At 31.3% G+C, this 20465-nt stretch overlaps 1 protein-coding gene across 1 annotated transcript in view; it reads left to right on the top strand.

Moving 5' to 3' along the window:
* The window catches only part of LOC113378627 (E3 ubiquitin-protein ligase highwire-like), a 107292-nt gene that overhangs the window by 11823 nt on the left and 75004 nt on the right, over positions 1 to 20465 (top strand). Inside the window, exons 6-18 of the mRNA XM_026619178.1 lie at positions 478 to 669; positions 769 to 978; positions 2933 to 3124; positions 5398 to 5630; positions 5702 to 5840; positions 7514 to 7765; positions 7827 to 8075; positions 8957 to 9108; positions 10985 to 11160; positions 11252 to 11314; positions 12908 to 13101; positions 15644 to 15757; positions 18191 to 18515. Of these exons, the coding sequence (XP_026474963.1) occupies positions 478 to 669; positions 769 to 978; positions 2933 to 3124; positions 5398 to 5630; positions 5702 to 5840; positions 7514 to 7765; positions 7827 to 8075; positions 8957 to 9108; positions 10985 to 11160; positions 11252 to 11314; positions 12908 to 13101; positions 15644 to 15757; positions 18191 to 18515 (2491 nt within the window). The remainder of the gene's footprint in view (positions 1 to 477; positions 670 to 768; positions 979 to 2932; positions 3125 to 5397; positions 5631 to 5701; positions 5841 to 7513; positions 7766 to 7826; positions 8076 to 8956; positions 9109 to 10984; positions 11161 to 11251; positions 11315 to 12907; positions 13102 to 15643; positions 15758 to 18190; positions 18516 to 20465) is intronic.

The raw sequence follows: 20465 nt of genomic DNA, 5'->3' as shown, positions 1-20465 counted from the left end.
TATCGATATCAAACAATTCTTTGGGCATGCCACATAACAATATAATTTAAAAATTATTTATCGGATTTTCCTTCGCAATTCAAAAATTACTAAATTGATAAAATGCGTGGTAATAATATATCAAAATCTTGAAACTTTCAATTCAATTTAAATAGAATCAGTTTCAGATTAGTTTCGTCCTTGCAAAGATTATTAAGGGACAATTATATGTGGCGTGCTTTCCAGTGGGTAAACTATTCATATATTTTTTGTTAGATGCTCCTTTCACTTATGCACCACATTTGCGGATCAGTTAATAATTTTTGTACTAAACATTTTGTATTTATACATTTTATATTTGTTATGACTAAACAACGTTTGCTGGTTCATCTAGTATATATATACTAGATGACCCGGAATATATATATTATATATATATAATATATATATATAAATAACAAATGTGTTAATTTAAATGTGTTTATCTCCTATTCCCAGGTTACCTTAAAGGCAATTCCCGTAGACGGTGGACCAAATGTGGACATTTCCACCACCACAAGCGACCCCCAACCTGCAGCCAACTCTTCAAATTTTACTGCCGCATCAGCACCATTTGTCAATCAAACCACTTTCCGGGAGGACACCCTCCTCCGCCTGCTGCCAAATACGAGCCACCGTCAGGGACAAGATGTGCTTCAAAAGCATCACCATTATGAAGGTGAGGAATCAATAAAATAATAAAAAAATATATTTATATATTTTTATTTTTTATTTTTCTGTTCCCTCTAGGCTTTCTCGAATTACTCCTTCGAAGAATTTACGCCTGGCGACCGGTCCTGCTTCTTATTCCGGCCGCGCGGCGTCGCAGTGTCCGACGAGCGAGACGGTTCGTGTCACGGCTGTCAAGACTCTGGCGCGTATATCGGGGGAACCTGGACGCCCACTGCAGTGGGTGACTACACTCTTCAGGCTACCGTCGATGGATATCCATTGCCTAAGGTAACTAGTGGTGTATGGCATCGTGCCTTAAGGCAAATTGCTGGAACTTTCCGTACCGTAATGAAATATTCGAGAAGTTTTAAACGTTTTCAAATATATTATTACAAATACTTTAACTTCATTATTTTTGCAAATCATTATTTGAGCAAATCAAATGTAAATCATAAATCAATTTATCTGCAGAACATAAACAATCGTCATTTCATTTCGGATTCAATTTCAAAAAAATAGTTGCATAGTAATTTACACAAAATTGAAAAAGTGCTCCCGTATAGTCACAGTCTAATTTGCATTTGCAAATAATTCTGTGCGACATTTTCACTTATACTGTGTTTAGCTTGGCGGCATTTTCACATTTTTCAATAGTTTTCCCAAAATTTGATAAGTGGTCCAGCACATAAACAGTTTAAACGCACTTGGGTAAACATTTGCACCAGAGTGGCGTTTGGACTGTGCTTAGCCTGGGTGATTTTTAACTTCCCGTAGGGTAAGTTATTGTAATGGGCCGAAAATCGGAATTGAAAATTTTTACATTTCTCGACGTTTTGAAGGTTTCTGAACATTTTACTGGCATACCTCAGAAAAAATGGATGTGTGTGTGTATGTATGTATGGATACAAATTTTCGCCCACGTTTTCGGGCGTACGGATCAACCGATTTGAATCGTTTAAAAAACATTCGATTTCTATTGATAAGGAAAAGAGCTGATTAGTTTTTGGTGGAGACAGGTCCAGCAGGTACGGAGATAACGAGCAAAGAGTGCAGAAAATAGAAATCGACTTTTTGAGAGAACGGAGTATCCGATTTGAATGATCTAAAAAACATTCAATTAGTAATGATTGGGAGAAGTGTTTATTAGTTTTTGGCAAAGGCAGGCCCAGCCATTTTGAAGATACGGAGCTAAATATGTAAAAAATGGCAGTTTTTGAGAGAACTCAGCGTCAGATTCAATTGATTCAAAGAACTTTCTGCTTGTCTTAACAAATAATTGATTTTGGAAAAAAAAATTGTTCCCAATTTTTTTTTTTTTTTTTAGTTTTTTGTATATCGAAAATAATTCAGATTTATATTTAATTCTGACTATAGTTCTAATTATCTTTAAATTAATTTCAACTCTGCAATTCAGTTTATATAATTCTTATAAATATTAGACAATGTTACAATATTTATAATAATCTATTTGAAAACATTCAGTATTCCCCGAACATTTCGTTACGGTACGGGAAGTTCCAGCAATTTGCCTAAGGCACGATGCCATAATTGCTCAAGACAGAATTCCACTTACAGCTAGTTTGAATTCTTAATCCAAAATTACAAAGATATTTTATGGAAAATAAAAAAAGATGTGATAATTGTTTATCCTCAAAAGCAATTGTTTTGTCAATACAAGCAGAAAGTTTTTTTAGATCATTCAAATCGAACGCTTAGTTCACTCAAAAACTGCCATTTTTTGCACATTTAGCTCAGTATCTTCGAAATGCGGGACGTGTCTTTGCCAAAAACTAATCGCCTCTTCTCCCAATCATTACAAATTGAATGTTTTTCAGATCATTCAATTCCGATACTCCATTCTCTTAAAAACTCGATTTGTATTTTTTGCATTCTTTGCTCCTTATCTCCGTAACGGCTGGACCTGCCTTTGCCAAAAACTAATCAGCACATCTCCCTATCAATAGGGATCGAATGTTTTTTTAAACCATTCAAATCGGTTGATCCGTGCGCCTGAAAACCTGACTGGAAATTTGAATCCATACATACACAATCACACACACACATCCATTTTTTCTGAGGTATGCCCTAAAAATGTTCAGAAACCTTTAAAACGTCGAGAAATGCAAAAAGTTTCATTTTCGATTTTCGGCCCATTACTATAACTACCCTACGGGAAGTTAATAAAAGATTGATAGTGGATAATTAATATATATAACCTCAAATGTATCATTCAATTTTTCAGTCGATCACTGTCCGCGTCCTGGCGCCTCCTGCAGGAACAGCACCGCCTCCGCCGAGACGACCGGCAGTTCCTCCCACAATTCCACCAGATGCGCCTGCAGAACGACTGCTGCGTTTCACGTGCAGACCGAGTGCAGGGCTAAGGATCAGGGCTCATCCTTCGTTTGCAGAGCGAGGATCAGGGCTCATCCTTGTTTGCAGAGCGAACAATTGGCTATTGTCCAGTGCGATGAGACCATTGCATTTGTTGACGAGGTAAAGAATAAATGATAATCATAAACATATCATTATTATCCCTTTTCACTCCAATGTCGAGTGCCACTCGACACTGATTTTGTACCACTAACTCCACTGTCGAGTGATACTCGAAATGAAGTAATACCTCATTTTGCTTTCAAAACAGGGGGAATTTTTGTTACTAAAATGTTTGAATCACGAATGAATCAAATAAAAAATAAATAAATATGATGTTAATATTTTAGCCACAAAAAATATTTCTTTTACAAAAGACACAAAAAACACTAAAAGTAAAAAAACGTAATTTTAGCGTGCAGCTGGTGGAAATGGTGGAATATAAACAAAAACAGCCTTGGAGTGGAAAGGGTTAATTAAGTTGACGACTCTAAAATTTCTTGACTCAAATCACGTCGTAACAAGCTTATATAAAATATTTGCAAATAGGTCCCATCGATGTATTTATTGTTAAAAATTTATGATAATTATTGTTGATTTTGACCAATCATTATGAGACGAAGTAAAGATTTATGAACATTGATGCTATCGTAGAGATATTATAAAAATTGTTAAAAATGATTTAATTTTGATTTTGATGAAAATTAGATTTTTTAACTTCTGGTTCTTCTGAATTTTAAGGTTTGCTCGTCAGTAGACTCACTTACATCTTATAGTTTGCCATTTAAGTTGCTTGTCAGTAGAGACCTATTTCTTATTTCTTTATCAAAATTTACACTTTATTAGCATTTTTATTTTCAAATTAACAGTAGAGTCCTTTTTGTTTTCTAGATCAACATTAAAGTTTGCTTGTCATTTTTTTTCATAATTAAGTCATAATTTACTGCTGCTCGTTAGTGAACTTCCTTTTTATCGTATGCTCTGCAATTTAATTTGCTCGTTAGTAGAGTCACTTTTTTTAGTTACTATGTCTCAACTAAAGTTTGCTTTTAGTAGAATTTATTTTATTTTTTTATTTTCTAGTTTTCAATTTAATTTACTTGTCAGTACAGTTTCTTTTTTATCTTATAGTTTGCAATTTAATTTGATCGTCAATAGAGTCCATTTTCATCATTTAATCTAGATCAAAATTTAAGTTTGCTTGTCAGTAAAGTTTTTTTTTATATTCTAGTTCATAATTTACTTTGGTCGTTAGTAGAGTCCTTTTTATTTTCTAGATCAAAATTGAAGTTTGCTCGTCAGTAGAGTCTCTTTTTCATCTTGCACTTTGCAATTTGATTTGCTCGTCTGTAGAGTCCCTTTTTATTTCCTAGATGAAAATTAAGTTTTCTCGTCGGTAGAGTCCCTTTTAACGTTACACTTTGCAATTTAATATGCTGGTCAGTAGAGTCCTTTTTTTAACTTCTAGACCAAAATTAATATTTGCTCGTCAGTAGAGTCCCTCTTCATTTTTATCGTATACTTTGCAATTTAATTTTCTTGTCAGTAGAGTACCTTTTTAACTTCTAGATCAAATTTAAAGTTTGCTCGTCAGTAGAGTCCCTTTTCCTTGTTTGTCTTATAGTTTAATTTGTTTGCCAATAATATTAATCATTATGAAATATTATATAGATAAATGAAATTATCACAAGTCGAATGAAGTCGGATGATTCGGTCAAGTCTTATGATTTAATTGAAGTCTAATGGCTTGCGTGATTCAATGCATTTCTTGTAAATTCCATATTCATATTAATTAAAACTGATTTTTTCGTATTTATTAAAATTTATGTTCATACATATTGTATCATAGTAAATATTTTACAATGCACTTTATCGATATACCTTATGCCACATGGACTGCTACTCAGGCGCAAATAAGTGCTCAAACATAGAAGGGACTGTGACGTAACATGTCTGAGCGAACATTGCCGACGACAATCGCGGACTCTCCCGATCGATTAAATGTCACATGTCGTATGTTTAATTTTAATAATATACTGACAATTGTGATGGCTTATAATTTTGTAAGAAATGATATTGATATTTTTCCTTTGAAATAAATGTACATAAAATCGAATGCACCAGTTAAAATCGGTTTATATATTATAAGGCCTATGTTAGGCACATAATATATGACATATGACAAGAGAGTCTACGATTGTCGTCGGCAATGTTCGCTCAGACAAGTGACGTCTCACTTTGAGCACTATATACAACGGAAAACATATGGATAAAGGACTTAACTAGTAATTATTATTAGAATATCATTGTATCAAATTATCATTTTTTCTTCAGATTCACAACGATGATGGTGTATGGGTCCGCCTAAGTCCAGACACAATGCGTGCTTATTGTGCACCTGATGTCCAGGAAGCCTGGTGTCTACAATTCAACAGACATTATTCCAGGGTGCTTTTGACACCCGTATCTGTCCATCATGCACATCAATCGACAGGATTAGGAGATCGTTTGATGATCGATGCAAATTCACCCGAGTTACCTGGAGCGTCGACGAGTGCACCCAAAGGGTAAGGGATAGATTGCTTAATGATAATAAATCAATAATTGCAGAAATTATGTAAATTTCTTGTTATTTTAGGGGTCGTAAACAATCTCATCGCTACATCATTAGCCAGAGAGGTGTTTTTGCTCCACAAAGGGCAATGCGAGGTCCTTCACTGAAATTGCCGTCAGATGTTTTTGTTCATGAAGGGGAAGAAATTTTCATCAGAGAATATGTAAGTATTTGAATTGATATTAAGACTAGTTGAAAGTGGCATTATGCCTTAAGGCTAGTGGCATGAGCTTCCCGATATGTGTTATAATTACATTTATCATGTAGTCATTCTTTTACAAACCGAACACCAATTAACCTTGACATTTTAGAATTGTCTGAAAATTTGTTTACAGATACTATTCATAAAATCATTTGACACGTATTTCAGGATTTTGCTTTAAAAAAAATTTTAAAGAAAATATTTACGATTGAAATTTGGATAATTTGCTCAATTTTGGTCGTTTTTCTCTGCATTAATCATAATATCTCCAGTTGTGGTGAACAGAGCAGTATGATTTTTTTTATTGTACTCATTTTGAATTCAACTTTCAGTTAATTGAAAAAAAAAATTGTTTTTGCAATAATTTAACAATAAAAGCAGTTCATTGTTAACATAGGATTTACATACCCTTTCCCCAACTCGAATCGATTGAAATAAGCAACATAATTTTTTTTTACTCTTTACTACAAAATCTCTTTATATGATGTTGGAGACGCAGTTAGATCCAAAGATATTAAATATTTTTTTAAAAAACGTTTTTTCTAAATTTTTTGAGAATTTGGAAATTTTTGAAAATATTCGATTTTTCTTGAAAATTTCGAAATATTATCAAATTTTTGTAAGAAATCTATTTTTCTTATTTTGGATATTTTTGAGTTTTATTAAATTTAGTTTTTCTTGAAAATAAAAAATTTCGAAAATTAGAATACTCCAGCAAAATATTTTTTTGAGTCGCTTTGCGACCAAATTTATTAAATTATTCAAATCGGTTGATCCGTTGTCCCGAAATCGTCGACAAAAATTTGTATCCGCACACACACACAAAAACACATACATCCATTTTTTCTAAGGTATGCCAAATTGTTCTGAAACCTTTGAAACGTAAAGATGCATAAAAATTTTCATTGTGGATTATTTTGCGATTACTACTGGAAGTTAATATCTTTCGAAGAGTTTTTTAAATCGATTCGGAAATTTTGGCTAAAACTTGGACTATTTTTTTCATAATTCTTTTAATCATTAAGAAATGGCTAGACTGATCGTCCCACAAAACTGAGAAACACTAGTCCTCATCGAGATACTTCGAATGGTTTTTGGAAATTTTTGAAATCGGTCCAGTCATTTTTGAATAATCGTCGAAAAAAGGCTAAAAATCTGTTCACACATGCACTTCCATACACATACACTCCCATACACACACACATACTTTTTCCTAATTTGATCTCATTCGATTCAGAATAACTTCAAACACCGTGAAAACATAAAATTAGCGAATCAGATTTTTTTATGACAACAAACTTCTCCTTCGGGAAGTTAATAAATCGTACCATATATAGTATATAAAAGCCTTTTTTTAATGACACGAATACAAAAAGCTGAAAATAAATGACAATTATATTAAAAATCCAGTTATATTACGCTAAATTTCATGCGAATGCAGACATGCAGCCAGTAATAATAACTGTGTTTTTGATGCATTAGGCAATGTCCAAAGTATGCGAGTCAAATTTTAAATTTCTTCGACGTTTTCTCAAAAACGCACAGGCCAATTTCTAAAATTTAAAAATCATCCGAGAATTATTCGCTTAATTTAGTTTTCTTATATTTGTACCTAACATTAATATTTTATTCAGGTTATTAACGAAGAAGGTGCTTGGGGCCGCATAGGAACAGCAGTAGGCAGACACATCCCCGAACACGAAGCCTACTGGCTCATAACATCATCACCAGGACCTGGTGGTAAATTCGTGCTCGACGAACGCGCAGGACTCGTCCACCAGGACACGACGCCTCCGGAAGCACCACCAGGAGCACCTGCCGAAAAACAGGCGTTCGATTTCGCTTCTTATGGACCGGCGAGCACTTTTAGATTCCAACCGAGCAAGGTAAGAAAAATAGAAAATAATTGTTGGCAACAAATTGTGGCAATTTATTCTTGTGTTTCAGTCATCTCAGGAACCAGCGATGTCAGCAGGATCATCTGCAGAGATTCAGGAGGTCAATCCGTTTGTTTTCGGAGATCACCAGCAGCAAACTCCTAAAGACAAATATTCGGTTAAGAAAATTAAGACTGCTACTAAACAGGATACTGCAAGCATGGTGGCTGCAGCTTCGCAGCAATCAAAAAGTGGACTCAACAAAATTGCTGAAAACTTTGAAAAGTCGAGTTCACCACCCAAGGGAATCACATCACAGGTAATAAGAATTATATTTTTAACTTCCCGTAGGATAAGTTATTGTAATGGGCCGAAAATCGGAATTGAAAATTTTTACATTCTCGACGTTTTGAAGGTTTCTGAACGTTTTGGCATACCTCAGAAAAAATGGATGTGTGTGTGTGTGTATGTATGGATACAAATTTCCAGTCACGTTTTCGGGCGCACGGATCAACCGATTTGAAAAAAACATTCGATTCCTATCGATAGGGAAAAGAGCTGATTAGTTTTTGGCAAAGGCAGATCCAGCCGTTTCGGGGATACGGAGCAAAGAGTGCAGAAAATAGAAATCGACTTTTTGAGAGAACGGAGTATCCGATTTGAATGATCTAAAAAACATTCAATTAGTAATGATTGGGAGAAGTGTTTATTAGTTTTTGGCAAAGGCAGGCCCAGCCATTTCGAAGATACAGAGCTAAATGTGCAAAAAATTGCAGTTTTTGAGAGAACTAAGCGTCCAATTTTAATGAATCAAAGAACTTTCATCTTGTTTTAACAAAATAATTGATTTTGGAAAAAAATTTCGTTCAATTTTTTTTTTTTTTTGTAAATCGAAAATAATTCAGATTTTATTTTAATTCTGACTATATATTTTATATACTTTAAACAAATAATTACAACTTTGTAATACAGTTTATATAATACTTATAAATATTAGACAATGCTACAATATTTATAATAATCTATTTGAAAACATTCAGTATTCCTCGAACATTTCGTTACTGTACGGGAAGTTCCAGCAATTTGCCTCAAGGCACGATGCCATAATTGCCTCAAGACAGAATTCCACCTACAGCTAGTTATATTTTTGTTTCTTGATAGGTCAGTGGGTTTTAATGACTTTATTATATTTTTTTATAGAAAAGTGTAACTAGTACAAGTGCCAGTTCCATATGTAGTGTTGGAAATGCCATAAATAGCGTTGTTGGAAGTAGCGGGACAAAATTCCAAGCCCTCCAAAAATGGTTTAAGGGCGAAGAAGGCAAAAATTCTGGTGCTGACAAAAAGAAGAGGTAAATTTATTATTAAATTTTATTATACATTTTTTGTCAAATCTAATTTGATATCCCGACTGAATCGTTTGACTTACGTTAGTTATTGGAAAATAATGTGTTTTGATTTAAATCGGATGCGCTTTTTTAAATCCTGCATAATTTTATTATATAAAATTAAAAGTTAATGGTAATGTTATATATTGCTGGAAAGCTAATAAAATTGTCTACTTATTTATATATAACGTTTAAAAACTTTGCGAACAAAATTAAATAAGAAAAAATTGCGAAATTTATAATTTAGTTACAAGTTATTAGCCATTGGTGGTTACTTTCCTAGTTTCTTGTTTGTGTTGCTAAAATTTGTTCTACAACATATATATTGTCATATCTCGTTAGAAAGATAATAAAATTATCTACAAATCTGCATATAACGTTTAATAACTTTGTGAACAAAATTAAATAAGAAAAGCGAAAAGTGAAATTTATAATTTAGTCACAAGTTATTAAGGGGCACAACTAGTGTAACCACCTAAAAAAAAGTGATTTTTGGGAATTTATATTAAAAAAACTACTTTATCAATCATTTCAAAATTTTAGGAATATATTTATACATGTTTTAAGTCTGTAAAATGAACTATGGTAAAGAAAAAAAAATCAAAAATTGACAAAATGACGGCGTTTTTCAAAGAAAAGTCGAATTTTACCCAAAATTTTGGTCATTTTTGGACTGCCAAAATTCGATTTTTGATCCGATAAAAAAATCGATAGTTCATTTTACGGAGAACTATATATAGAACATGTAAAAAAATTCGATAGTGATCGGATTATTTGTTTTTGAGTAATCGCTGCTGCAAATTCGGAAAATGCTGTTTCAAGAAAAACGCATTTGAAGATAAAATGATCGTTATAGAATGTACTATATATATACTCTTTAAATGGCTGTAACTATTTAAGATATCGATTTAAAATTTTGGTATGTTGTTTTTAAAGGTCTAACCTATCGAAATATAGAAAAATTGAAAATTCGATTTTTTTAAAATTTCACACTAGTTGTGCCCCTTAAGCCTTCAGTGGTTACTTTTCTAGTTTCTTGTTTATGTTGCTAGAAATTATTCTGTAACCCATATGGTGTTGTATATTATTAGAAAGTTAATAAAATTATCTACAACTCTGTATATCACGTTTAAAACTTTGCGAACAAAAATAGACAAAAAAGTAATGTTGAACTTTATACGTGAAATTTATACTTTAGTTACAAGTAACTGAAGTTATTAGCTATTCGTGGTTACTTCTCTAGTTTCTTGTTTGTGTTGCTAAAATTTGTTTTACAACATATATGTTGTTGTATATCGTTAGAAGGATAATAAAATTATCTATAAATCTGTATATAACGTTTAGAAACCTTGCGAACAAAATTAGATTAGAAAAAAAATGCGAAAATTATACTTTACTTACAAGTAACTGAATTTATTATCTATTGTGGTTACTTTTCTATTGTTTTGTTTATGTTGCAAAAATTAGTTCTGCAACATATATGTTGTTGTATATCGTTAAAAAGATAATAAAATTATCTACAACCCTGTATACCACGTTTTAAAACTTTGCGAACAATATTAATTAAGAAAAATGTGTAAATTTTATTATTTTGTTACAAGTTATTAGCAATTGGTGGTCACTTTTTTCGTTTCTTGTTTATTTTGCTAAAATTTGTTCTACAATACATATGTTGTTATATATTGATAGAAAGATAATAAAATTGTCTACAACTCTGTATATAACGTTTAAAAACTTCGCGAACAAAATTGAACAAGAAATAACAGTGAAATTTACTTACAATTAGCCATTTGTGGTAATTTGTCATTTACACTTTTCAACTACTTATTTTTATTTTTAGTGATAGCGAAAAATCAGAACACCATACCAACACTACATCAAGTGGTATATCGGTACGTGATTTGGTCAGAGCAATTGGTTCCAATGGTAACCAATCCCAAAGTGACCATCATGGTCAACAGCAGCCACAAAAGCGCAAAAATGTTAGTGGAAGTTCCAGTCCGGTCACCATACCAGGTAAAAATTTTATATATAAATAATTTTAAATAATAAATAAAATAATTGTTTTTGTCCCGTCTAATTTTTAATTAATATTTTTTTCTCTTAGGTCGTGCAGACAGGGATGCAGCTGGTAGCAGTTCACCAAGAAGCATCGGAGTTTCACCTCTAGGTCGTGTCTTTTATAATAAAAAATCGATATATAATTATTTATTTTATACTAGCTGACTCGGCAAATGTTGTTTTGCTAAGTAAGGTATATTCTAAACAATTTCTAGAAAATCAAAAATATTAATACTTTAAGTGTATAAGGATGTGTCGTTGAATGCTATATACAATAAGGTATTATAAAAACAATAAACCCCATTAGTTTGTCTATATTTTGTCAATACAATCAAACTGCAAGTTTTATACACTTTCTATATAAAACATAGTATAATCTATCCAAGTCTTTTTTGGTCTTTCGACTTATTGATTACGTTTCAAGTTTTTCAGATTCTTTTTGGATTCTAGATTTTGTGCATAATTGTAAATAATACTACTGAGATTATACAAAATTTTCAAATTTCTGCGAGGAGAGAATATAGAAAATGAATTAAGTGTTCCTTCTTTGACCTGCTTTTTTAAAAGTTTCAAGTAACATTCGATGAATTAAAGTAAATTTAAGAAAAAGTAATGTAGAGCAGGGCAATTATATCACAACAAATAACACATTTCAAACGAACAATTATCTGACTATGTTCAGTAAAACTGCCAGTTACTTCATCATTGTAGAAATGTACTTTATTGCTGTCTTTCAAAAAATTTGTTATCTAGACCTTTTACTCTATATTTTAATTTTAAAGGTATTTTTTCAAATTTTTAACTAATGCTCAAAAACTACCAACGGGAAGAAAATACTTTTATTTTGGATTTTCAAAGATTACCGTTTATCTCCTGATAGCAAAGTTATAAGAATCAAGGTTATAGCTGGTTATACATCTTTTTTCCTCTACTTTCAAATATTGTTGTTAAACAATGCTTAACTTTACTGATTTTTGACACATTGGTGCTGGACCTTTTTATTCCCGAACCACCATATATTAGTATTTATTCTTCGATAAATTCTGGGAAATTATAACTGGGAAAATGTTATTCGACAAAATATCCATTTGATCGATACCAAGTTTAGGTTTTGAATTTAAATAACATAAATAAAAAATAACATAGAAAATGTTTTATAAATACCAATGAGTATATAATTATACAAATGAGATATTTCAGAACACCGTGTTTGAGAAAAATATGCCAAAAAGTGCATTTTCATATTAACATTTCAAAAAAGTTGATATTTTGAGTCTCTAGTAGCACTTGCGGCCCGTTTACTAACGTTTTTGTATATAAATAAAACTACAAACAAAACTACTTACTACAATTTAATCATAATTAAATAATATTCACGTAAAACATCCTATTAAACGTAATTGAACATCATCTGTCAAAAACGTTTAACATTTGACGTGTTAGTCACCGTCCATTGTTTCATTTAAATTGCGCTTCTACAAAAAAATTCAAATTAAAAATGTAAAGTTTCTATGCGATTTTGAAATAATATCTCACCTTTCCGACAACCTACTGATTAGCATGAATTTTCAAGACTAAGACTGGCCAAATCGGTTTAGCCGTTTTCGAGTTTTACCGAATCATTTGATCGAGAGCTCCATTTTTATATAAGATTATATATTCGATATATAATTATCTTTTTATTGCAATTTATTTTTATTAGTTTCAGGTACTCAACACACCCAGGAACGTAGAGGTTCAACTTTATCGGATACTTCGGCCTTAGTGAGTTCTTTGACAAGAGATTTGTCACAAAGTCCCAGTCCTGTGACGTCACAGGCTGCAATGCCACCTGGAAACAATCAGGCTAATCAGCAACCTGCTGCTGCTTGCAGCCCTGCTAGCAGCAAAAGCGAGGTAATCAATTTTTTTTTATAAAAATCAGTTTTGTGAAGTAGAATCAGAATTGATAGGGCCTGTTAACCATTTTCTCAAAAACAAGTGAAGTGTGTGAATTATTTTTAAATGTTACTATTTTAAAGTAGAGGGCAAAAAATGTTCTGATGTCCAGAAGAAAAAGATCGCGAGATAAACGACTACATTTTAATTTTTCAACGAAAGTATTTTTTAAATTCCCGTAGGGTAAGTTATTGTAATGGGCCGAAAATCGAAATTGAAAATTTTTACATTTCTCGACGTTTTGAAGGTTTCTGAACATTTTGGCATACCTCAGAAAAAATGGATGTGTGTGTGTGTGAGTGTGTATGTATGTATGGATACAATTTTTCGTCCACGTTTTCGGGCGCACGGATCAACCGATTTAAATGGTTCAAAAAACATTCGATTCCTATTGATAGGGAGATGTGCGGATTAGTTTTTGGCAAAGCCAGGTCCAGCAGTTACGGAGATAAAGAGCAAAGAGTGCTGAAAATAGAAATCGAGTTTTAGAAAGAACGGAGCATCCGATTTGAATGATCTAAAAAACATTCTATTAGTAATAATTTGAGAAGTATTAGTTTTTGGCAAAGGCAGGCTCAGCCATTCGAAAATACGGAGCAAAATGTGTAAAAATGGCAATTTTTAAGAGAACTAAGCGTCCGAATTAAATGATTCGAAGAACTTTCTGCTTGTCTTAACAAAATAAATGATTTCGGAAAAAAAATCTGTTTTAACTTTTTTTTCCAAAAAAAAAAAATTTTGTATATCGAAAATAATTCAGATTTAATTTTTAATTCTGACTATAGTTCTAATATACTTTAAACAAATAATTTCAACTTTGCAATTTAGTTTATATAATTCTTATAAATATTAGACAGTGTTGCTGTGGGAGTAGTAATGATTATGATAATATATAAAATTAGAAAACTCCCAACATAATAAAAAAATATAAATTTATTAACTGTAAAAATATTTCGATATCAAAAATATACATGACATGTCCCATTGTTTTTACAAATTAAAAACCAGCCTGCTTGATATCGCCACACACTCCCTGCCCAGTGTTGATCTCACAGTTTAAAAAAAAAAAACAGGGAAACACGTTATAAAAATGTGGTGGGAAAGCAGATTATAGCAGACCAGTGTTGTAATACTGGTCAATTACAAATTTCCATGTTTCGTCAGCAGATCCACCGTATGTGGTGATTTGACCTGCCATCAACTCCATATTCTGCATAATGTTCTCGATCTAATGGGTATTAGTTATATCAGAATAACTTAATGTTTAGAATGCATAATTTATGGGTACAGTTTCCATTTCTGCAAGCGTTGCATTCGTATCTGATGAGTTCCGATCAGAGAAAGAAGTTGGCTCTTTATCCAAATCAGGATCATTGGTTTGACATAAGAGTCCAGAATTGTGGAATCCAATAAATTATGTCAAATTTTGTTTTGATTCGTCGTTGTCACCGATAATGGGAGGTAGCATTATAAGACGATTTGTTGAGTTAACAGAGAAAGAGAGGTTGAATTGCATTCCAATGAAAAGTTCAGGCTCCAAATTATTTTTTCTGTCAGCAATAAACACTGAGGTCTGGGTATACCAAATGAGTAACCTCGGAAGTCTGATCCAGATAGTAAGTGCGTTAACTATGATGGATTGGACTGGACATACCTTATAGGTCGTCACTGAAGACCAGTGATTATGGTGCTGCGTCAAAATCAATTTTTCTTAAATCTTCGAAAAATAAAACTCCTTTATCTTCATCTCCATCGTCGTGAGTCACCAATGTGGGAGTTGTATTGATTATGGTAATATATTTAATTAGAAACTTCCATCATAATAAAAAAATATAAATTTATTAACTGTAAAAATATTTCGATATCAAAAATATACATGACATGTCCGATTGTTTTTTACAAATCAAAAACCAGCCTGCTTGATTGCAATATTTTTAATAATCTATTTGAAAACATTTAATATTCGTCGTTACGGTACGGGAAGTTCCAGCAATTTGCCTTAAGGCACAATGCCATGCACCCCACTAGTTTTCTTCTGAAATTCTAAATCCTAAGTTTGAAGCATTACTTATATACTTCAAATAATTAATTTTAACTTGGCAATTCAGTTTATGTAATGCATATAAATGTTAGACAATGTCCTTTATTTTAAATCCGATTTAAATGATCGTCGTCGTCCAATTCATAAGCTCTTATATTTTAAGATATAAAATATAAATATGAAATTAGAGTTACAGTATTCATAATAATCTATTCGAAAACATTTAATATTTCTCGAATATTTCTTTAAGGCACGGGAAGTATCAGCAATTTGCCTTGAGACAGGATGCCATACACCACTAGTTTTGGTTTTACTTCTTTTTGGTTTTGAGCTCTGTTGTTTAGTTTTCAATACCTGAATTTATTTTTTAGGTATACGTTACTAAATTGTTTTGGAAGAATTATTGTTATTTTTAAGTTAATTTTGACAGCTTTTTTATATTATTTTACCTTTTGTTAGGATTTGATGGATAGTCCTAGAAAGTTGGCACAGACTGGTACCCAGACATCTCCTGAAAATTCTGATGTCGTTTCTGCAAATACTGCCATAAGGAGTCATTTTTCGATTGGAGCAGTAAGTACAAATTTGTGATTACGTAAATTTTATTTCAACAAATAATTTTATTACAACATACGTTTATAATTCAACTGCGATTTAAAGTGCTAAAAGAAAATCTGTCTTTAAGATTCGAGTCGAAGTATAAGTCAATTTATTGATTGACTTGCCTTAATTTGTGATAAAGTGAGCATACGTATATTTGTGTCAATAACGTGAAAACAACAAATTTGTGTCAATAACGTGAAAATACGATTATTTTATTATGAAAATATGAAACAATATGCTCGAAATTATAATTAAAAGTTATTTTAAAAAAGTAAAAAATATTATAAATCCATACATTATTATGGAAGTCCGCATTTCAACTAAGAATTATACAAAATTTTAATATCCAAGTGAATATAGTTGTTTTTACGAGATTTTTGTAAATTTTACTTAGTTTTTATAAACAATTTATAATGTTCGAAATGAAAATTTAAAGTTATTTGAAGAAAAGTCAAAAAAGTGTTCTAAATATATAATCTGCTAATTATCAAAATACTAAAGTCAGTATAGTCGTTTCATTTTATATAATGTTTTTCTCTTGTCAATTTTTGTTATTTTTTCTCTTGTTAATTGATTTATTTTTATTTTGCTTATCAGTAGACTTATTTTTTTTCAAAGATGTCACAGTTTACTAGAGTCGTAGAGCCAGCTGAAATATTTTTTTGAAAAAAAGTCAGTATTTGTTCGTCAGTAGACTTCTTTTTTCGTCCTAAAATGTTAGAATGTGCTCGTCGGTAGAGTTCCTTTTCTTTTAAAAAGTGTTAGAATTTGTTCATCATCAGTAGAGTTCTTTCTTTTTTCTAAAAATGTCAGCAGAGTTATTTTTTTTAGTGAAAATGACAGAACTTACTAGTCAGTAGAGTTCCTTTTTTTAAAAAATGTCAGAATTTGCTCATCAGTAGCCTTATTTCTAACAATGTCAAAATTTGTCAAAAAATGTGTTCGTCAGTAAAGTTTCTTTTATCTCTAGAAAAAAATCAGTATTTGCTCATCAGTAGAGTTTTTTTTTGAAAATGTTAGACTTTGCTAGTCAGTAGAGTTTCTTTTTTCTTCTAAAAATGTTAGAACATGTTAGTTAGTTAGTTTTGTTTTCTCCTATAAATGCCAGTATTTGCTCGTCTTTTATTCTTCTTCTAAAAATGACATCACTTGCTCGTCAGTAGAGTTCGTTTTTTTCTTCTTAAAAACCAGAATTTGCAAGTCAGTAAAGTTCTTTTTAATATCAGAATTTCTTAGTCAGTAGAGTCATTTTTAATATCAAAATTTGCTCGTCAGTAGAGTTCTTCTTTCTCCTAAAAAGGCCAGAATTTGCTCGTCTGTAGAATTCCTTATTTTAGAATAATAACAAAATTTGCTCACCAGTAGAGTTCTTTATTGTTCTAAAAATATCAGAACTTGCTCGTCAGTAGAGTTCTTATTTCATCTTAAAATTTCAGTAATTTCTTGTCAGTAGAGTTATTTTTTCTTCGTCTAAAGATCCCATAATTTGTACGTCAGCAGAGTTCCTTTTTTCTTTTAAAAAAAGTCAGGATATGCTTGTCAGTAGAGTTCTTATTTTCTTTCAAAAATGAAAGTATTTGGCCGTCAGTAGAGTTCCATTTTCTTTTAAAATTGTCAGAATTTACTCGTCAGTAGAGTTCTTTTTTTCCTAAGAATGTCAGAATTTGCTCGTCAGTAAAGTTCTTTTTTCTTCTTCTAAAATTGACAGAAATTGCTCTTCAAGGAGTCTTTTTTTAGAAAAAAATGCCAGAATTAGCTATACAAATTTTTGAAAATTATCTTAGGGCAAGAACACATCTACCACAAAAGATGTAATTACAAAAACAGCACACAAATATAGAAACAAGCTCATCAGTCACCCAAATTCACTAGCAAACTCCTTATTAACCTAGAACTATTCAAGAAGGCCACTGGATTTAATTCAACAATTTTCCTCATAAAGATTGAAATAAATTAGTCATAATTTATAAGAAATTATTTATAAGTGAGCAGTTAAGATTAGATCATTATCATTAAAATACTGTTAATATTAAAAGGATTGGAAAAATAATGTAATAATAAATAATTATAAATTCTCCAAATTTACTAAATGTACTTAACTGGACACTTATAAATAAAATATAGAAAAAAAGAATTTGCTAGAGTTTTTTTCACGTCAGTAGAGATCTTTTTTCTTATCAAAATGTCAGAAATTGCTAGTTAGTAGACTTCCATTCTATATAAAAAATGTCAGCATAATCAGTATGCATAATCAGTATCAGCATGGTCAGTAGAATTATACTAATTATCTTCATTAAGGTTTAACAAGTGATTCTTACTATTCTACCTGGCTTTATCGACCCAGCATAATGCTAATTAGGGCATTTTGCACATCACATAACATTATTATATTTCTTTTCCCAGGATGGTCCGATGTCCCCAAAAGCCTCAAGAAACCACCACAGACAATCATCGCCCAAATCGCGCGGCAAGAGATCCATCAGCCCCAGAGGCGACTTCAACGTATCATCAGCTTCGGCAGCCTGCGGCAATGCCTTTTCAGATGCTGCAGCAGCAGCATTTAACACATCGACAACTTTCAGTCGTGCTCCTGGAGGACCCATCAATTGGAAATTTAATACTGAAAATCAGGCACAAATCGATGGCAGTAAACCGGTGAAGGAGGCCATGTCGCCTTCGGTGGCTGAGAGTTTGAGGGCGATGTTCGCAGCCTTTTTGTGGCACGAGGGTAAGGGATAATTGTAATATGAGGAAATATAATGTTATTAACTTTCCGTAGGGCAAGTTATAGTAATCGCAAAAAAATCGGAAATGGAAATTTGTATATCTCTTTACGTTTCAAAGGTTTCTGAATATTTTGGCATACCTTAGAGAAAATAGATGTATGTGTGTGTGTGCGTGTAGTAGATTTTAGTAAATTTTATCTAGTTTTTGCTAATATAAACAAATTCTAATGCCCGAAATGAAAATTTAAAGTTATTTTAAAGAAGTAAAAAATATTATTAATCCATACGTTATTGCTAATTATCAAAATACGAAAGTCAACATGTTAACTATGAATTAATCAAAATTTTAATATCCAAGTGTGTATAACAGTTTTTACTGGATTTTAGTAAATTTTATCTAGTTTTTGCCAATGTAAACAAATTATTATATTCGTAATGAAAATTAAAAGTGATTTGAAGAAAAGTAAAAACTAGTGGTGTATGGCATCGTGCCTTAAGGCAAATTGCTGAAACTTCCCATAACGTAATGAAATATTCGAGAAATTTTAAACGTTTTCAAATATATCATTACAAATACTGTAACTTTCATTATTTTTGCTATCTTGTAATATCTGAGCAAATTATATGTAAATCATAAATATATCAATTTATCTCCAGAACATTAACAATCGTCATTCCATTTCGAATTCAATATAAAAAAAAAATAGTTGCCTAATTTGCACAAAATTGAAAAAGTGCTCCGGTATATAAACAGTCTAAACGCACTTGGCTAAACATTTGTACCAGAATAGCGCTTAGACTGTGCCTGGGAAATTGTTTGATTAATCCAAAATTACAAAAATATTCTATGGAAAATAAAAAAAGATGTAATAATTTTTATCCTCAAAAGCAATTGTTTTGTCAATACAAGCAGAAAGTTTTTTAGATCATTTAATTCGAACGCTTAGTTCACTCAAAAACTACCATTTTTTGCACATTTAGCTCTGTATCTTCGAAATGGCGGGACCTGTCTTTGACAAAAAGTAATCACCTCTTCTCCCAATCATTACAAATTGAATGTTTTTTAGATCATTCAGATCCGATACTCCGTTCTCTCAAAAACTCGATTTGTATATTCGGCACTCCGTATCTCCGTAATGGCTGGACCTGCCTTTGCCAAAAACTAATCAGCTCATATCTCCACACACACGCACACATACACACCCACATCCATTTTTTCTGAGGTATGCCAAAATGTCCAGAAACCGTCAAAACGTCGAGAAATGCAAAAATTTTCATTTTCGATTTTCATTACTATAACTTACCCTACGGAAGTTAATAATATTTATCTTAATATAATATTCACAAATTACATTGAATTTATTATATATAAAATTTATATCAAACTCTTAATTACGATCGAGCTGATCAATAATTGGCTGTATGTATTAGCTAAGATATTATCAATGAGTTAAATACTGTTTTTCTATATAAATTAAATAATATTTTTAATTGTGGGTTAAATAATATTTTTGGATTTGGGTTAAATATTGTTCATTTATATTAATCTTATATTGGTTTTCAGTATTGAGCTTATAATTAGTTTTGAATAAGATTTTAATATGTTTATCAATGGAGCCCATATTGATTTTAATATTGACTTTTAAAATCTTTAATCATATTTTTGATGCTAATTGATTATTTAAAGTTAATTTACTTTTAAGACCCTTATAAATACCATGTATTCTTCCCAAGTTCGATAATACTGAAGAAACAAATCTTGGTTGTCCACAAAAAGCTTCCATTTTGCACCACATTTAAAAATTATGTATAATTCGTGTAAATATAAAATTAGAATTGTACATCAGATGGGAAACATGTTTATTATTTGTAATAAACCATATAAACAGGCCTTCCAAAAAAATGAAATTTTACATAATTTTGAAAACAAATATTGTCCGTTTCATCTAAAA

This window comes from Ctenocephalides felis, unplaced genomic scaffold, assembly GCF_003426905.1.
Source record: "Ctenocephalides felis isolate EL2017-DRISC unplaced genomic scaffold, ASM342690v1 CF-g0.4_SCAFFOLD_01886, whole genome shotgun sequence".
Taxonomy (NCBI): Eukaryota; Metazoa; Arthropoda; class Insecta; order Siphonaptera; family Pulicidae; genus Ctenocephalides; species Ctenocephalides felis.
Note: the sequence above shows the minus strand (reverse complement) of the source record. Positions and strands in the feature narration are given on the sequence as shown.